The 19,536-nt window shown below is 39.8% G+C and overlaps 1 protein-coding gene across 1 annotated transcript in view; it reads right to left on the reverse strand.

The window, feature by feature from the left end:
- The window catches only part of LOC118918329 (radial spoke head 10 homolog B-like), a 40,626-nt gene that overhangs the window by 12,848 nt on the left and 8,242 nt on the right, over positions 1–19,536 (reverse strand). The window contains exons 5-14 of the mRNA XM_057487381.1: positions 18,071–18,156; positions 17,290–17,410; positions 11,612–11,788; positions 10,528–10,690; positions 10,174–10,295; positions 6,723–6,912; positions 5,142–5,256; positions 4,087–4,166; positions 3,511–3,659; positions 2,028–2,135 (exon numbers count right to left, since the gene is read on the reverse strand). Of these exons, the coding sequence (XP_057343364.1) occupies positions 2,028–2,135; positions 3,511–3,659; positions 4,087–4,166; positions 5,142–5,256; positions 6,723–6,912; positions 10,174–10,295; positions 10,528–10,690; positions 11,612–11,788; positions 17,290–17,410; positions 18,071–18,156 (1,311 nt within the window). The remainder of the gene's footprint in view (positions 1–2,027; positions 2,136–3,510; positions 3,660–4,086; positions 4,167–5,141; positions 5,257–6,722; positions 6,913–10,173; positions 10,296–10,527; positions 10,691–11,611; positions 11,789–17,289; positions 17,411–18,070; positions 18,157–19,536) is intronic.

Raw genomic sequence — 19,536 nt, forward strand, 5'->3', positions numbered from 1 at the left:
ATTCAACAATATATTAAGAAGATAATTCACCACAGTCAAGTGGGATTTATTCCAACGATGCAAGGATGGTTCAATATCTGCAAATCAGTCAACATGATACACCAAATTAACAAAATGTAGGATAAAAATCATGATTATCTCATTAGATACAGAAAAAGCATTTGATAAAACTCAACAGCTGTTCATGATAAAAACTCTCAACAAAGAGGGTATAGAGGGAACATACCTCAGGAAAAAAAACAAACCTAAAGCTAACATTATACTCAATGATGAAAAGCTGAAAGTTTTTCCTATAAGATCAGGAACAAGTATGTCCTCTCTCACCACTTTTATTCAACATGTTCTAGCCACAGCAATCAGACAAGAAAAGGAAATAAAAGTCATCTAAATTGGGAAGGAAAAATTAAAACTGTCATTATTTGCAGATGACATGATACTATAAAACCCTAAAAACTGCAGCAAAAAACAATTAGAACCATAAGTGAATTCAGTAAAGTTGATGAGTACAGAATCAATATACAAAAATCTGGTATTTCTATTCAGCAACGATGAACAAGCAGAAATAGAAATCAAGAAAACAACCCCATTTATAATTGATTCAAAAAATAAAACACCTAGGAATAAATTTAACCAAGGAGGTGAAAGACCTGTACTCTGAAAACTGTAAGACACTGATGAAATAAATTGATGATGACACCAATGGAAACACAGTCCATGCCTACAGATTGGAAGAATACTATCAAAACATTGATGCTACCCAAAACAATCTACAGATTCAGTGCGTTCCCTATCAAAATAGCCATGGCATTTTTCACAAAATTAGAACAAATAATCCTAAAATGTGTATGGAATCACAAAGGACCACTTTTACTTTCTAGAATAGGTAAATCCACAGAGAAAGAAAGCAGACAGTGGTTGCAAGGGGCTGGGAGGAGGGCAAGAGTGGAAGGTAGGGAGCTACTTTTTGGAATGATAGACTTGTACATTTTTTAATGTTTTCAATGTATTCAATTTAAAATGGAGTGGGAGAAGGAAGAGGGCAGAACAAATGGGATCAGGAGAAGAACTTTTGTTACAGTTGTTTGCTTTTAAGATGGGAGAAATAAAAGCATGTTTTCATGTGTCCAGCAGAGAAGAAGCTTATGCCCAAATGAGGGAGGGCAGTGCAGATGGTCCCAAGTGCCCCAGAGCAGAGACTGGCCACAGGAGCGAGGGACAGAGGCAGCAGCCAGGCGGGCAGATGTGGTTGTGGGAGTCTGGGAATGCCCTCTGGGTGGCTTCAGTTTCTCAGTGGGATAGGAAACATCAACTATAAGCAAGACAAAGTGCTATGGACTGAAGACAGGTAAGAATGAAGCAGTCCCCCAGAGGGGCTGGGACAGTGGCTAGTCTAAAACATGATGTAACTGCTCTGGTCACAGGTGTGAATGTGGGAATAGGCGACGGGTCTGCCGTGTTTTTCTCCTGCCATGCTCAGCTGCATAGGGGCAGGTGTGGCGGAGGCAGAGTGCTCAAGGACTGAGCCAGATCTCTGGTTTGCCTCAGAATGCATGAACTTGGGCTTGCAGAAGTCACTGATAAGGTCCTGATCAGAGAGCCTGACTATCCCTCTGCTCCCTGTCCTACAGACTGCACGAACAGCTTGAGGGAAGCCAGCTGTACACCAGAATCAGAAAATACTCAAAGCTACAAGAGATCAATTAGTTGCTGGCCTTCAATTTATAGATGAAAAGACTGAGCCCCAGGGAGGTAGACTAGCCCAAAGTCCCTCAGCAAGAAACGCCAATAATTGAAGACACTTACACCTAATTCATTAGAGGAGGAGATCCACTGGTGTCTCTGACAGGTTTTAGGACTCTTTTTGTATACCAAAAAACCAAGTCTCGTTTTCTAATACAATTAAGGAGAGAGATACACACATTTACATATGTGAGTCAGAATGCTTTTCAATCAAATTGTGGTTCTTGATATACAAGGCAAAACAGTCTGAATTGGGCCTGTACCACTTGTGATACCTCTTTACAAACCTCAAGTTCAAAGTTGCTGTCAATGCCGTCATCCAAGGAAGGGTTGTCCTCTGCTATGAGCTCCACAAATTTGGTTGCTGTTAATCCTTTATTTATCATTTTAAAATCCTATAAAAAGAAATAGCCAAAAAAAAAAAAAAAAAAAAGAAATAGCCAATCAAACCATAATGGTCTATAATTACAAGCAGCTATGTTTTTAATGTCAGTTTATATCAATACAACACTTGAAGGTGATATTCTAGAAATAAGTATCTTTAAAACCGATCATTTTGAAAAGCATTCTGGATTCACATTGGTACTTACCTCTCCACTCCTTCCCTGATCCCTCTAAACAACAGTAAAGTTGTTTTAGAGGCATAAATACAGGGCAGAGAGAGTAGGAGAGATCTCATCCCAGTTCTAGGGAGGGAAAGCACCGGACAGACTCAGTGGGAGAGAGAGGGCTCAAGGAGTCAAGGCTATAGTTGAGTCATGCTGTAGGAACTCAGGAGAGCGATAGCCCCGAAAATGCCACTCCAGGTAGGGCTGAGATGGGAAGGTATGCTGAAAGACCCTTTCCACATCTAAGCTGAGAACAAGTTTACTCTGAGATGCTGAGCCCCAAGAGCATTTGGCCTGGAAACATTTGCCCTCCCCTGAAGTCAGTGCTGCACAAATCGAGGACTAGGTGCCAATACACCTCGGTAAGGCCTGCCCCACCCTCTAGTCTAAGAACCACGAAGACCAGGCTCTTGTGCTGTAACAGGAGGAGCACGCTGGCACCACCCGAACCCACGGGCCAGCCTCAGCATCGCTGACCTGATGCAACAGGCAGTACAGACCAACCGTGGTGGCAGGAGGACCTGACTGAGCAACCCTACCACCCTAGCGGGGACATGGGGGAAGAGGGACATGCTGATCAACTGTGAGGATGCAGGCGTCTGACCAGTCTACGGGGACAAATGGCCTTGTCTCTTCAATAATAAGGAACTGTGAAGAAAGGGGGGAGTGAACAGCAGGTACATGATATTCCATCCCCAAAAATCTCACGTACATGTTTAAAAAGCTATTTTCTTGTGGCTAGACACTTGGTTATTGTCAGTTTTTCATATATACACAACACAGTTAAATCTTTTAAGCACTCTGTTCCCCATTAGTATTTGATTCTTTATCATTTATCTTCCGAGTATATAAAGTTACCATGAAGCAATAGTTCATATAAGAATATGTATAAATTAGATGTGCTCACTGTTTTCCAAACTAATAAGTTTTTTAAATTACTTTTGTGATGAACACTAAATTTTTTTTAATGACTATCATTTCCTTTCCCTTCCACTATCACAGACCATTGCAATTATTCTCTTTTGCTAGAAGAGACCTAGTCAATAGTCAATGGCTCTGAAAATGATCCCAGATCTTTACCTCATCATTTGCATCTCATAGCTAGAATACTTTGCCTTTCTTTAATGAAAGTCAAAACCTGTGTTATAAAACCATATGTTACCTTCAACATCCAGAGGAAATGTCTTATCTTCATCGTAAGCTCGTGGGGAGGCGCTGCACTTGGCCTGCAGTACGCCACATAAATCTCCCAGCACTTATCGATGTAGTTCATCGAATAGAGCGTCTGCTGCTGCCCACTGAATAAGATGCCTAAAAATATAATGGAAAAATAAATAGTCAAAAAGTGATTACAAAACTGTACTTTGAAAAAACTTTGATAAATGTAATCCCATTAGAGACTCACAGACTCCAAGAAGGGAATAGTGGTTACCAAAGGGGAGCGGGGGGGGGGTGGGGGCAGGCGGGTGGGGAGGGAGGGAGAAGGGGATTCAGGGATATTGATTGATGCACATGGTGGGGGGTGTTCACAGGGAAGACAGTGTAACTCAGAGAAGACAAGTAGAGACTTGTGGCATCTTACTATACTGATGGGCAGTGACTACTATGGGGCATGGGGAGGACTCGATAATATGGATGAATGTAGTAACCACATTGTTTTTTCATGTGAAACCTTCATAGGGTGTATATCAATAATACCTTAATAAAATAAATGTAATCCCGTTAGTTCTATATTTACCTTTTACACAGCAAGCATTTGGATGAATATTCTCAGCCATCAGTTTTGTAAAACACAAAAAGAGCGATGGGCTTCTACTTCTGTGATTGAAAGGACATCACAGTCAGTACCTCCTCTGGGAGTAGAGTTCAACTCCCCCTCCACAAGTGCAGGGCAGACTGGCAACTGGCTTCTGACAGTCAGGATATGGAGAAGGGAAAACAGTGCATCTGCAGGAGGGAGTCCTGGCTGACACCACTGTAACGGAGCGGTCAAGGTTAACGTCCCCAGTAAGCCATATCAAATCAATGTCACGGACGCCTGATCTGATGAGGTGAAAAGGGCAGTTCACCTCTGTGGCCTTCTTTCCCAAAACCTACAACCTCAGTGTAATGATGAGGAAACATCAGCAAACCAAAAATCGAGTGGCATTTTACAAAATAACTGACCAATATTCTTCAAAAGTATCAAGGTCAAGAAAGACAAAGTCTGGTTGCAGGGACTAAGGAGATAAGACAAATAAATGTAATGTGGGGTCTTCGATTAGACCCTGGAATGGAAAAGGGACATCAGTGGGAACACTTGGGAAATCCTAATGAAGCCTATAATTTAGTTAATGGTATGGTAGCAGTGTTAATTCCTGCATTTTGATGAGTGTGCCATGCTTCTGTAAGATGTTAGCATTAGGGGAAGCAGGGTGATGGGCACACAGGAGCTCTGTACTAATTTGGCAAAACACAATCTAGAATTATTTCAAAGTAAAGTGCTTTTTTTAAAAAAACATCAGCTTTGCTCTGAGAAAGACAGGAAATTCTGGGTTGGTACTGAACTATTTCTGAATAAAACCCTGAGAGCTATTTGCAGTGTTGAAACATGACTCACATCTGAAGTGTTTGCAAAATTTTAACCTGGTTTCTCAATGGTTTTGTGGCTAATACTTGTGGAAGACTTTTGTTTCTAATCTTTCGTTTCAAGAGTATGCAAGAATCATTATGAATGTCGAAAAAAAGAGGACCTTCTAGCCACAGTAACATTCTCTGCCCCACCAGTGGCGCCACCCTGCGGGTAGTACTCACTGGTATTCTTTGTGATGAATGTGGTAAGCCAACTGCAGGAGGTAATTCAGAAACATTCTCAAAAGTATTGTTGTAAATGGAGAATGGATTTCTTCAGCTGGTATGTCATTATTGGCTAAAACGATAAAATTGGAGAGGATGCCTAGAATTTTTTAAACTGAGGCATGAGGGACATACAGCATTATCCAGGTTTCAGGTGTACAACACAATGATACAATATATCTGTATACACTGCAAGATGATCACCATCATAAGTGTAGGTAACATCTGTCCCCATACATAGTTGACGGTTTTTCTTGTGATGAGAATTTAAGATTGACTCTCTTAGCAACTCAAATAGGCAGTACAGCATTATTAACTACATCCTGTACATTCCATCCCCAGGACTTACTTTATAGCTGGACGTGTGTACCTTTTGACCACCGTGGCCCATCCCACCCACTCTCTCCACCGCCCTCCCCAATCATGCAAACACCATTCTGTTCTCTGTATCTGAGCTGTTCTCTTATCTATGAGGTGGGTGACTGACCGGTTTTTTTAGATTCAACCTATACGTGAAACCACGCAGTATTTATCTTTCTCTGTCTGACTATCCACACTTAGCATGGTGCCCTCAAGGTCCATGCACGTTTGTTGCAAACAGCAGGATTTCATTCTTGATGCCTAGTATTTCCTAAAACCTTTTATTCTCCTGGTACAGAAGTCAAAGAACTGAACAGAGTAGAGCACTTGTTACCTAGCGAATACTCGGAGCGGCATGTGCCCATCCCACCTGAAAGGTAAGCACCACACAGAAGTTCAACTGGTCACTTTATAACTTACAGGATACTTTGTCCCAGTGTTGGTCACAGTGGTCTGAGCCACAATTTGATTAATGTTGCTAATTCTAAATGGATTTTAAGTCTGTTTCAAATACTTAAATTGGAAGTAAATAGGTATTCCCATATTTTGTTTTTCAAATAGAGAATTTTTGGCTTTTGGTCCTGCCTCCCACAATTCATCTGAAAGGAGTAAAACCTTCAAAGTTGTTAAATTTATTGCATGAACTTTCTGACTTAAAGCCAAGACTACCTAAGGCCTTTTCTAGGCTACTCTAAATCCTCCCTGATCCTCCTCTACCTGACAATTTAGTGGGTTGTTTCTTTTTTACTATAGATCTGGGGTAAGCGAACTTCTCTACAAAGGACTAGTTAGTAAATATTTGGGGCTTTGTGGGCCAGTCTCTGACATAATCACACAGATCTGGTATCGTAGGGTAAAAGCAGCCACAGACAGTATGTAAACACAGGCATGGCTATTTTCCAGTAGAACTACAAGAACAGGCTGGGGACTGGATGTGGCCCGCAGACCCTACTCTGCTGACCCCTGCTCTAGATGGTCTTTTATGTGGCTATCGTTTCACAAGATTACCTCTTGCAGTAACTTTAGGCCCCTGGAGAAGAAGACTGTATGTCGGTTCCTGGAACACCCCTCCCAATATCTGCCTTCCCCGCTCCCTGAACATTTCCTACCTGGTTTCATAGTGACATGATGTCACACTACTCCTCAGACCAAAAGATGTGGAGGACCTGGGATACTCACCACTTAATACCCTGTCCATATCAGCAAGAGTCATGTTATGGTGATGAAGTCTGCAGTCCTTTAGAAACCTCCAGAAGTGAAGCTTTGTCATCAGAAAGGTGTTATCCATAGAGCGATCACATCCTAGGCTGCTGTAAAAGTTATAGATTCTTCTTAATTCTGTAATATTTCTTAAGATAGCATATTCTACCTGAAAAGAGAAAGCCAGCATATTACTCTTACATAGAGCAAAAGGAAAAAAAAAACACCTGTTTTCTAAACTAAATGAGATAAAACATGTGAAATAATATTACCTCTTACAAGTTGTAAGAGCTCAATGAATGTTACACGTTCTCCATCCAAACCCATGTCAATAAAATGCAATTTCTGAGTAACAGTAAAAAACATGCTGTTACTACCAGTGCAACGGAATGACTTTCATACTGCTGTGTGAGGGCAGCCTATCTAACGTCAGTGGTAGAGCCTCATCTCTGCAGAGCAGGATCCCTCATGAACACAGATGCAAAAGTCCTCAACAAAATATTAAAACAAATTGAATCCAACAGTGTATGAAAAGAATCATGCCAACACCAAGCAGGTGTTTATCCTGGGATTACGAGGCTGGATCAACATTTGAAAACTCAATCAGTATAACTCATCATAATGATAGACAAAAGAAAAAACACATGATCATATCAATTGATACATTTGACAAAATTCACCATCTACTCATCATAAACACCCTCAGGAAATTAGGACTAGAACTCCTTAACTGATAAATGGCATATATAAAAACATACCATTAGCAACATATTGCTGGAAGTCTGAACTAGGCAATATTCACATTGACTGTTAACCTCCCCCATGGTCCCCAGACCCTCAGGGCTCTACTGCTGCCCCAGATTCCCCACACATGCAACCCTGTAGCCTATGCAGTGTCCTCCCCCAAAACCACTCACGCTATGCCTCACCCTCCCAAAGGAAATACTCAGATAATGTGAGGAACAATTTGGGGTCTCCATAGAGACAGAAAGTCCCACCTGGGCAGCTGCATCAGGCATCTGTTGCTCTCAGCATTGACTGGTACTTTGTAAAATTCAATTCGATTGGGTAAACATGTATAGCTGCTCTATCTAAAGCTTTGTTCTAGAGAAGCACACAGTTTTGACCATGAAGCTTAAGATCTAGTCAAGAACACATACACCATAAGGAAGAGAGCCATGGAGGACGGAGGGACAGACTCTAGGAAGACCTACATTCAGAATGACTCCTAGAGAGTGGAAGGAGGAGCAGGACTTCAGAGAGAGCAAGTCCCCCAACGGGAGGCTGGTGCGAGGAGTGGATAGAATGGAGTGGTCCAAGGTATAGAGCCACATACTCTGGACAAGGCTGTCACCTCTGTCCACCCAGCTCCCTCTTGTGCAAATGGAACAACCCCAGCTCCTGCCCCCCAGGCTGCTGGGTGGATTCAGTGATGTGAGGGCGGCGTTTGGAAAAGTGCCCTCCGTGCACCTCCAGCCATCTTGACCACGTGAGTGCACAGCAAGGAGGGGGCAGGTGGGAAAGACAGGCTGATGTCAGATCCTAGAAGGCCCTGGAATCCAGACTAGAAACATGGAGTTGACAGCAGAGGAAACCATTTGGAGGAGAGAGGACATAGCTAGAAGGCTGAAACTTGAAAAATCTGGAACCCCTGCTCAAAAAAAGATGCCCACATATGGTGAAGTGATTCCAGTAACAGATGATAAATACGTATAATCATGAGAAAACATTAAATAAACCCAAATAGAGGGACATTCCTCAAAATAGCTGGCCAGCACACTTCAAACGTCTCAAAGTCATGAAAGACAGTGAGGATGGAGGAGCCGGCAGAGATTGGAGGATAGAGATGTGATGTATAAGGCCACGTGGGGCCCTGGACGGGATCCTGCAACAAAAAAGGCCTTGGGAGGAAAACTGGTGAAATGCAAATAAAGGCTACGATTTATTTTAGTGTTGTAGCAGGATTCATTTGGATTTGATCGTTGTACCATGGTTACATAAGATGGTATCATTAGGAGAAGCTGGGCAAAAGGTATATGGAAACTGTACTGCTTTTCCAACTCTTCTGTAAGCCTAAAACCATCTCAAAGTAAAAAGAAAAAAATAGAAGCTTTGCCTACTAAATTGTAATATGTCCACCATATTATGAAATAATATATATTCATTAAACATTTGTAAAGGTATTCCCTAAAGTGTAGAATTTCAGAATTCTTTCCCCTCCTATATTATATATTTCTACAATGTTTGAATTTTCTGTGAGAGCATGTACTTTTATAATTGTAAGTCAAGATGTACTGTTTAAATACACAATTTTTAAAAATACTTTTAAATACATGATTTTTTACATACATGTTTTGACATAGAACACCAAAGTGGAAAATAATATACGTAAAACAAAAAAGAATAACACTGTGATTCCTTCTTTTTTTGGTAAATCGATATATGTTTGTCTGAAAAGTATATTGTAGAACATTTAATGGCATTGAATAGCTATCATTAAATATGACATGAAAACAGGCAGTATGTGAAAAGAATGCTCCATTTCTAGATATATTTGCACAAAACGAAACTGGAGAGATGGTGACAAGATTTTGGGTGGAGATTCTCTTACTTATCCTTATCTGCATTTTCTCAATTTTCTGCAAGTATCGTGGCCTACTTTTGTGACTAGAGAAGGTAATAAAGGTCCCTATTTTTAACCAGAATCTTGCAGTAGCGGAAGTGAGTGATACTAGGAGCCTGAACCACAATGTTGGCCAGGAGATGGAAAGGGTGGGGGTGGGGAAGGGGAGAGTCATTGCTTTGGGGGCCCAAGTACTGGGGGCCGAAGAGGCAGCAATAAGAAAATGGGAGAAAGATGCCCTGCAGTTTTGAGGTGCCAATGGTTCCCTTACCACAAACAACATCAACAATAGTGTCCCCAAAGAATTATACCAGGCCCCAGGCAATGCAGAGGCCATTACAGTGAGTGTGGCTTGGTGGCTGTGATGTGCCAGATACTAATCCAGTGAGGTCCAGGGACACATAATTTTTCTTTTTTTCATGATTTCTAGATTTGTAATGATTTCTAAGGGTTTGAAGATATTTTGCATACCAGCATCCCATAATAATGCACAGCAGAATTAGTCCTGCAGAGTGTGCTGGCCACAGCCTTGGCTTTCAGACCAACTGGTCTGAGGGTAACTTGACCCTTGGGGGCTCTGAGGCTCTGCGTAATTTTGAGTCCCCCTCTCTGGGCTTCTGTTTTCTCATAAAGCATGGCCACTCAGGGGTGCCTTCAAATTAAGTAAGATGATACATGCAAAGCATCCATCGGGCATATAAAAGACTCAATACATGACAGCTGTCATCCACATATTTTCCCAAGACTGTGGAGACTCTAGTAATGCTGAAGCCTAAAATATAAATTTAGAATATGAAAGGTTCTTACCTGCCTCCTTTCCTCTGGTTGGTCTTTCTCAGGGTACTTGTTCAGCAGCAAGCTCAGGTCCAGCTCAATGCTTGATCCTAATACGGAGTTACTTTCACTACCGTCAAGCTTTCTGATAATTTCTAGCAAATGAAGGCAAATATAGGGGATAATTATGAAAAGCGGTGTTAACAATTTTCAGTGTTATATCAAAATGATTGTCTGCCATATCATGATATAAGAGTACTCAAAAAAAAAAAACTAAGAAAGTAGTTGTTCACAGGAAACCTGTTTTCTGAAGTTTTTGGTGTATTTTGATGAGTGGATACAAATATAGATTAATTTGCTTTCAGGGGACAGGTGAGCACTCCCTACCAGCACTGATGGAGGAAGGCCCTTGGGACTGGCTCCTGGCAGCAGATTCTGAAGACTGGTCCATGTCACTTATCGATTCAACTTCAGGATTTGGAAACTCCACTATGTGGTCACTGGAAAACGGGCCATCATACACATGCCCATTCTTGAAAGTTAATCGGCCCTAAAGACAAAAAGATAATTTTTTGTAGCTTAGGAAAAATTTTCTTAGAAAAACCATTGAGAATGTACATCAGTATCTTATTCAAGGATTTGGAGTTTGTTTTTAAGATACCACTTTGCCCACATATAATCAGGCTTGTAGAGTCTCATGTCACTGTGTACATCCTCTCTCCTCCTCCTCCTCGTTCTCTGCCTCCTGATTCTCCTCCTCTTCTCGCCCTTCTCTCCTCTCTCTGTCTCTATCTGCTCTATCACCTCTCCCAACTTTGAACACCTAGGACACAGGTCACACACAATGTGTCTTATTAAACTGTGCTAGCAACCAGCAGAGCGTCCACCACAGAATGGGGACTCTTTTGATATTTGTCCAACCCAGACCAATACAGTCTGATTTAGAGGTGGGTAAATGACCAAGTTCAGTTCAGTAAAACTTAGACATTTGTGGAAAGCTTCTGGGAAAAGAGTTTCTTCTCCTACTTAGTGTGGCATGTGGATGTGAAGCCTGGAACCACAGCGTCCATCTTGCAGTCATGGGGAAGTGGTGGGGGCCAGCAGAGGGTGACGCTGACATGGTAGGAGACATTGTGGATAGAGGGAGGAGAAACCACATCTCTGAGTTGCTGAATCAGACAACCCTGAAGCCCATTTATTCTTTATCATTTATGGAAGATTAAGCTAGATTTTCTGTTACTTGCAACCAGTACCACCCTAACATGCACATGCATACACAAAACTAATAACCTCTAAAATATACAGGAAATAGATAAGTTGGAAATTATTTTAAAATTCATATAATCATCTTAACAGTAAGTTAGCCTATGCAAAATGGATAATGCACTTTATGAGATAATGACATACCTTTTACTGTATTTCAGTTCTTTACATAATCTTTAAAATGTAAACTTGACATGTCTGTACTCACCATGCCATGTTTCTTATTGAAAACCCATTCTCCCTCATACATGGCTCCACTGGCATAGTAAAACTTTCCATGGCCATGACGATATCCGTTTACAAACTCTCCTACGTATTCATTTCTCAAAGGATACTGGGAAGTAGGGATTCTCTTTAGAAACCATATGTGTGTTCCAAAGCCATTCTGAAAAGAAAGCAAATGTCCATAAGAAATGCTCAAAATATATGGAAAGCAATATGGAGGTTCCTCAAAAAACTAAAAATAGATAAACCATTTGACCCGGGAATCCCACTCCTAGGAATTTACCCGAAGAAAACAAGTTCTCAGATTCAAAAAGACCTATGCACCCCTATGTTTATCGCAGCACTATTTATAATAGCCAAGATATGGAAGCAACCTAAGTGTCCATCAGTCGATGAATGGATAAAGAAGATGTGGTACATATACAAAATGGAACACTATTCAGCCATAAGAAAAAAACAAATCCTACCATTTGGAACAACATGGATGGAGCTGGAGGACATTATGCTCAGTGAAAAAGTCAGGCAGAGAAAGACAAATACCAAATGATTTCTCTCATTTGTGGAGTATAACAATGAAGCAAAACTGAAGGAACAAAACAGCAGCAGACTCAGAGACTCCAAGAAGGAACTAGTGGTTACCAAAGGGGAGGGGTGTGGGAGGGTGGGTGGGGAGGGAGGGAGAAGGGGATTGAAGGGTATTATGATTGGTGCACATGGTTTGGGGGGATCATGGGGAAGACAGTGTAGCACAGAGAAGACAAGTAGGGACTCTGGCGTCTTACTATGCTGATGGACAGCGACTGCAATGGGTTGGGGGGGGACTCTAATATGGGTGAATGTAGTAACCACATTGTATGTGTAACCTTCATAAGAGTGTATATCAATGATACCGTAATAAAAAATAAAAAATGTTCAAAATACTTCTTTTTACCTGTATCCTTTTAAAATTATGTATGGATCAGACAGTGACTCGCTTAAAGGGGCAAAGAACATGAACTTTGGAGTCACAAAGATTTGTGTTCAGTCCCAGCTCAGTTACTTACTAACCAGCCTTTTGACCTAAGACAAATTATTTAAACTTTCTGGGTTTCATCAGTAAAATGGAAATAACACATACCCTGCAGGATGGATGTAAAGACTGAAGATAATGTATATAAGTGCCTGGCTTGATACTGATTATTTTAATTATTATTTTAATTTTTATTGTTAATGTACAGATTGATTAAAAAAGAAAAAGAACTCAAGACAAATGCTGGGCATGGAAGCTACAGGGCATAAATATGCAAAGAAATAAAAAGCTAACCATTTCAAACAATAAGGCTTCTCTCTCACTTACCAACTTTACATTTCCCTGTATGGCCCCGGAAGATGACTGGTTAGCCAGAGACGGGTAAGATTCCTCAAGGGAGGAACAACCTAAGACAGGCACAGTCGCAGGGGGGCCATCAGGTGAGAAATTGGGGATCAACAGAGGTGAGGCTTAGAACCTCACCCCCCCGTTCTGAGAGAAATCTTCTGCATACATGGATGTTATTGCCCTGGTCTAGCTTGGATTAACACATAGTCTACAGGCACACACCTGATCATCTACATGTGCTCTCTTACAACACTAAACTATGTTTTCTACTTTTATCTTGTATCTACCTACCACTTCAGCATTTTATTAAAAATAATAATAATAAAGAGAGAAATGTGGTATCCACATATAAATCAAGTATAAAAACCAAATGAGTATTCATATTTGAACTGACTGTTTATAGTTCATAATGCATGAGCAAAACCAAAAGTTTCTGTGATGACTGCCCTTGTACTGTTCACTATGTAACTTATTCATTATGTAAGAATTTGTTCTCCATGTAAGAACTTGTTTGTTATGCCTCAGAAGATTGGAGACTGATGAAAATTAGGCTTGGGGTAGATTAATAATTGTGCATTGAGCATTGACTCCCCTATACAGAATTTTATTGTCATTAACAACCATTTGATCAATAAATATGAGAGATGCCCTCTCAAAAAAAAAAAAAAAAGGACAGACTTCCAATGGTAAAATAAATAAGTAACCAGGATGTAATGTATAGCATAAGTAATATAGTCAAGATATTGTAACAGCTTGGTAGGGTGATAGCTGGAACCTAGAATTATGTATATAAATGTTTTATCACTGTGTTGTACACTTGAAACTAATGTAATGTAATACTGTGCGTCAACTACCCTTCAATAAAAAATAATTATTAAAAAAAAAAAAAAAGAAAAAGGAATCCCTCCTCAATCCCACTTTCCAGAGGTAACCACTACTTGGGTTTGAGAATTCATGTGAATTTTCCCCAAGCATATATATACTAAATCAACATATTATATGTATATGTAACATACAAATACACACAATTTTTTCAACAATTGGATGATCCTACATATACCATTCTGTAACTTCTGGGTATATACTGAAAATAACTGAAAGCAGGGAACAAATATTTGTGCACCCATGTTCACAGCATTATTCACAATAGCCAAAAGATAGAAACAACCCAGGTGTCCACTGATAAATGAGTGTATAAAAAAATGTCATAGATACAATGGGATATAATTCAGCCTTAAAAAAGGAGGAAATTCTGACACCTGCTATAAGATGGATGGACCTTGAGAACATTATGCACAGTGAAATAAGCCAGTCACAAAAGGAGAGGCTCTGTGATTCCACTTCTGTAAGTTCCCTGGAGTCGCAGATGGTGGGCACCAGGGGCTGGAGGAGGGCAATGAGGAGTGAGTTTAATGGAGACAAGAGTTCAGTTTCACAAGGTGAGAAAAGAATTCTATGGATGGACAGTGGTGATGGATTCACACAGGGCTTAACTGTGAGCTTCGAAATGGTTAAGAGTGAATTTTCTGTGATGTGTACTTTACCACAATTAAAATTAAAAGAAAAAAAGAAAGCTGGGGTGGCTATATTCATATCAGAAAAAAACAGATGTCAGAGAAATAAATTATGAGGGTTAAAGAGGGCCATTCCATAATGATAAAACTAGTCAGCTCACCAAGATTACATAATGATCCTAAACATGTATACACCCAACAAGAGAGCTTCAAAATAAACAAAGCAAAAGCTGATAGATCTGAAAGGAGAAATGGACAAACCCACAATTATTCTTGGACACTTCAACACCCTTCTCTCAGAAATGGATAGAAAAAGTAGACAGAGAATGAGTAACAATATAGAAGATCTGACCTATCAACCAACTCGATCTAACACATTTACAGAAAACTCCACTGAACAAAAGCAGAAGTACATGGAACATTCATCAAGATAGACCATATTTGGGGCCATCAAATAAAACTCAATATGTTTAAAAGAAATGCAGTTATACAAAGTACATTCTCTGACCACAGTGGAATTAAAAAAAAATCAACAATAGATATCTAGAAAATCCCAACATTTGGGATTTTATACTTAAAAATAATTTACAGGCCAAAGAGGAACTCATGGAGAAATCAGCAAATATTTTGAACAAAAATTAAAATAGCATATCAGAATTGGTGGGATACAGATAAAACAGTGCTAAGATGAATAATTATAGTACTAAATGCTTGTATTAGGAAAAAAAAGAAATGTCTCAAATCAGTAAAGCTTCCATTGTACAACTCTGGAAAAGAAAAGTAAATAAAACCCAAAGCATGCAGAAGGAAGGTAGTAATGAAGAGCAGATACCAATTAAATTAAAAACCAAAAAACATCAGGGTAAAGAAACTAGAACTGGCTCTTTGACAATTTTAATGAAATTGATAACACCTCTAGCAAAACTGATGAAGAAAAAAAGAGAAAACACAAATCAATACCAGAAGAAAGAGGAGACATCACTATAGATCATATATATATTAAAAGAATAATGGAACATTAGGAACAACTGTGTGCCAGTAATTTAACAATTTTTATGAAATGGGCAAATTCCTTCAATAACACAAACTTCCAAAGCTACTCAAGAAAGAGAGAGCATGAATAGCACACTATCTACTAAAGAAGTTGATGTACAGTTAGTGTATAATTTATAGTTAATATTCCCCCAAAGCCACATCCAGGCCCGGAAGGCTTCCCTGGCATATTTGACTAAATGCCTAAGGGAAAAATGGTACCAATTCCATAAACTCTTCCAGAAAATTGAAAAGAACACTTAATAATTTTAGAAGGCCAACATTACCAATTACTGAAACCTAACAAAGATATTATAAGGAAGGAAGGAATACCAAATATCAAGATCAGTATTCCTCAAGAAAAAGACACAAAAATTCTCAACTAAGTATTAGGAAATTGGATCCAGAAAAACATTAAAATAATAATATTATCATAACCAAACTGGGTTTCATCCCAGGAATGTAAGGTTAGTTCAACATTGAAAATCACTGTAATTAACATCAACAGACTGGTGAAGAAAAGCCACATGATCATCTAACCAAAGGCAGAAAAAGCATTAGATAAAATTATTCATGATAAAAATTGCAAGCAAATTAAGAATTAAAGAGAGCTTCCTCAAACTGAAAAAGGGCATCTGTGGAAAAACCTACAGCTAAAATCACTCTTAATTAAGACTGAATTCTTTCCCACTAAGATATGGAACAATGCAAGAATGTCACTCTCTCCAGTCCTATTTTCTACCACATTGGAAGCCTTAGGCAGGGCAATAGGCAGGAGAAAAACTGGCATATAGATTAGAAAAGAAGATATAAAGTTCACGGTGTTTACAAACAACCTGATGATCTATATTTTAAAAATCCCAAAGAATATACAAAAAAGTGACTAGAACTATTATCTGAGTTTATTAGCAAGGCCCCTGATAACCAGATTATGATTCAAGATATCATCAGAATGGAGCTAGAGGGTATTATGCTCAGTGAAATAAGCCAGGCAGAGAAAGACAAGTATCAAATGATTTCATTCATCTGTGGAGTATAAGAACAAAGCAAAAACTGAAGGAACAAAACAGCAGCAGACTCACAGAACCCAAGAATGGACTAACAGTTACCAAAGGAAAAGGGACTGGGAAGGATGGGTGGGAAGGGAGGGATAAGGGGAAAAAGGGGCATTATGATTAGTACACATAATGTAGGGGGAGGGGCATGGGGAAGGCAGTGTAGCACAGTGAAGACTAGTGATTCTATAGCATCTTACTATGCTGATGGACAGTGACTGTAATGGGGTATGTGGTGGGGACTTGATAATGGGGGGAGTCTAGTAACCCCAATGTTGCTCATGTAAGTGTATATTAATGATACCAAAATAAAATTTTTTTTTAATTTTAAGGCAAAAAAAAAGATACTATCAGAAAATCCTAGCTATATAAACTATATAAAAATTAACCCTATAAAGTTTTTCTTATCTGTGCAGGAAATACATAGCTTCTAAAGGTAAATAATAGTCTCAGTCCATCACAGGAGCCATGGATCTGCCAATGTGAGGACCCAGCTTGTGTGTGAGACCTTTAGAGAAAACTAAATAATAAAATAGCACTAAAAAGGGGCAGTTTTGACCAGTAAATCATAATTTGAATTTCTAGATTTAGCAGAGCTTGATTTCAGACTACCATACAATATCACACCAAATAATAAATGTGCTGAGGATCAGCAGAGTGCCTGCCTCTGGGTATATTCTGCTAAGACCAGCAAGCGTAGTACCTGGACCCCCTTCACCCACTGACCAGTGTACTCTTCATTAGTTGTCAGCCATCTCATCCTGCCTTCCCCATGGCGCATATTGTTTTCCCACTGACCTTCATATATATTTCCAGATTTGTAACTAGGATGAAAAAAAGGGGAAAAAATCAGTTATCTCATATATAGCATTTACCTTTAAGGCTTTCTTTTAAACTTTTTCTTTACACCTCTGAAGACATCCAGCCCTTGTGCCTAGTCTTCCCTATATTTAAATTCAGTGGATAGGCATGTGGTCAGTAAAATGAATCATCTTAGAGGTAGACTAAGTCACTTTATTAAACCTTCTGACCATTTAATAAGGTGACACAGTGGGTGAGAGCAGGGCTTTAAATCTTTTCAAAATAACTCCCTATAGTATTATGATCTTAGTATTTTGCCCCCAAATGTCTTAATAGTTAAAATACTGACTACCAGCTCAGTCTAAAAATCAAGCAAATTTGTCAACTATTTCAGAAATATGCAACTAACAGTAAAGATCTAGGATTAACATAGAGGACGAAGAAAAGCAGTTATGTACATAAAGTGAATTAGTACAATTAGACATCATGTAACATGGTATTTTTCTAAATTTTCCATTACTAGGGAGACAATATTGGGGTTAATTTAAATATTCTACCCTGCTTATATAGAAATTGTGTCCTCCATGATTTCTGTACCTTATCTTTACATAGCCCAAGTGCAATGATCTGGGCCCGAACACGCTTCTCGCCCACGCCCCGGGCGTGGTAATGGTGGTACCTACCATCTGATGCCCCATCCCTTCCTGATGTTGTACACCCAGTCTCCCTTGTACCAAGAGGTGCCCTCTTGATTGTAATAAATGGAGCCCTAAAACAAATAATAGCATTTAAAAAAATCAAACTTTAGAAAGATAAAAGTTCACGAATTTAAGGAGTCTAAACTATGCTGGAGTCAATGCCATACTTAGGTCAGACATATAATCCGTGTTACATTCTGTTCTGCCATGAAGAAAACGGTAAAGTATCCACGAGGGAGAATGCGATAATATCACACGTCATTTACTCCTTAAAACGAGGTGCCACATCAAGGCACGGAAGGGCCGCGCCCGCTGTATTCCGCAGCTTCGTTACAGCCGGTAACTGTGAGCCAAGGAAGTACCTAAGAAATCCTGTTTCCTTATCACCTAAAGTGAAGAGTGGCACCTTCCATATAACTGAAGGTCACTCTATGCTCCAAAACCATTTTATCTTATCCCTTTTGTCATCTTATTTTACTGCCCTGAATATAAGTGAACACAGCATAGCCTTTTTGATGGCTCCTCTCCAGGAGTGGCCCCAGCCACTGTGCAAGTCCTTGGGACGATGCAGAGTGGATGCAAACTGCTTTTCACTGGCTTATCTCTGCATGCATGCACGAGACTGCGTGATTTTTCTATCTTCTTCCTCCTCATCAAACTAACTTGTTCCTTCTCCCACCATCCAGGTGCCTCTGTCTCAGAGACCCCAACCCTCCAATGTATGAACTGATCTGCTCTGAGCTTAGAAAATGAAAAAAGGAACACAACAGGACAGTCTAAATCTGAGTAAAATGATTATAATGGTAGACTTTTCTTATGACATTTTCTAAAAATATTGCTAGAATATTTATCATTCTATACAAAAGCAAAACATAGGACCAAAAGCAGCAACCTGGCTTACAAGTGATCATAAGCTACACTGCCAGTGAGAATGAGAAATGGTGCAGCCAGTGGGGACCATTTGGTCCGTCCTCGGAGTGTTGACCATCGAGTTACTCTACGACCCAGCAATTCCACACCTGGGTATATAGAATTGAAAGCAAGTATTCAGGTACATCTTTGCATACAGATTCGTAGCAGTGCAATTCACAGTAGCCAAAAGATGCAAACAGCCAAATGTCCATCAGCAGATGAATGGATAAACAAAATGTGGTCCATCCACACGGCAGAAAATTACTCAGCCATGAAAAGGAATGAAGTACCTACAACATGGATGAACCTCAAAAAGCATGGTGCTCAGTGAAAGAAGCCAGACACAAAAGGTCACGTGTCCCACCATTCCATTTATATGAAACATCCAAAATAGGCAAACCCACAGAAACAGGGCTGGAGAGGCGGGGAGGTGGGGAGTAACCAGCTAATGGGTGCAGGGTTATTTTGGGGGAGTGGAAATGTTCTGGGACTAGACAGAGGTGGGGGATCACGACACTGTGAAAGGTCTAAATGCCACG

This window comes from Manis pentadactyla, chromosome 10 (genome assembly GCF_030020395.1).
Source record: "Manis pentadactyla isolate mManPen7 chromosome 10, mManPen7.hap1, whole genome shotgun sequence".
Lineage (NCBI taxonomy): Eukaryota > Metazoa > Chordata > Mammalia > Pholidota > Manidae > Manis > Manis pentadactyla.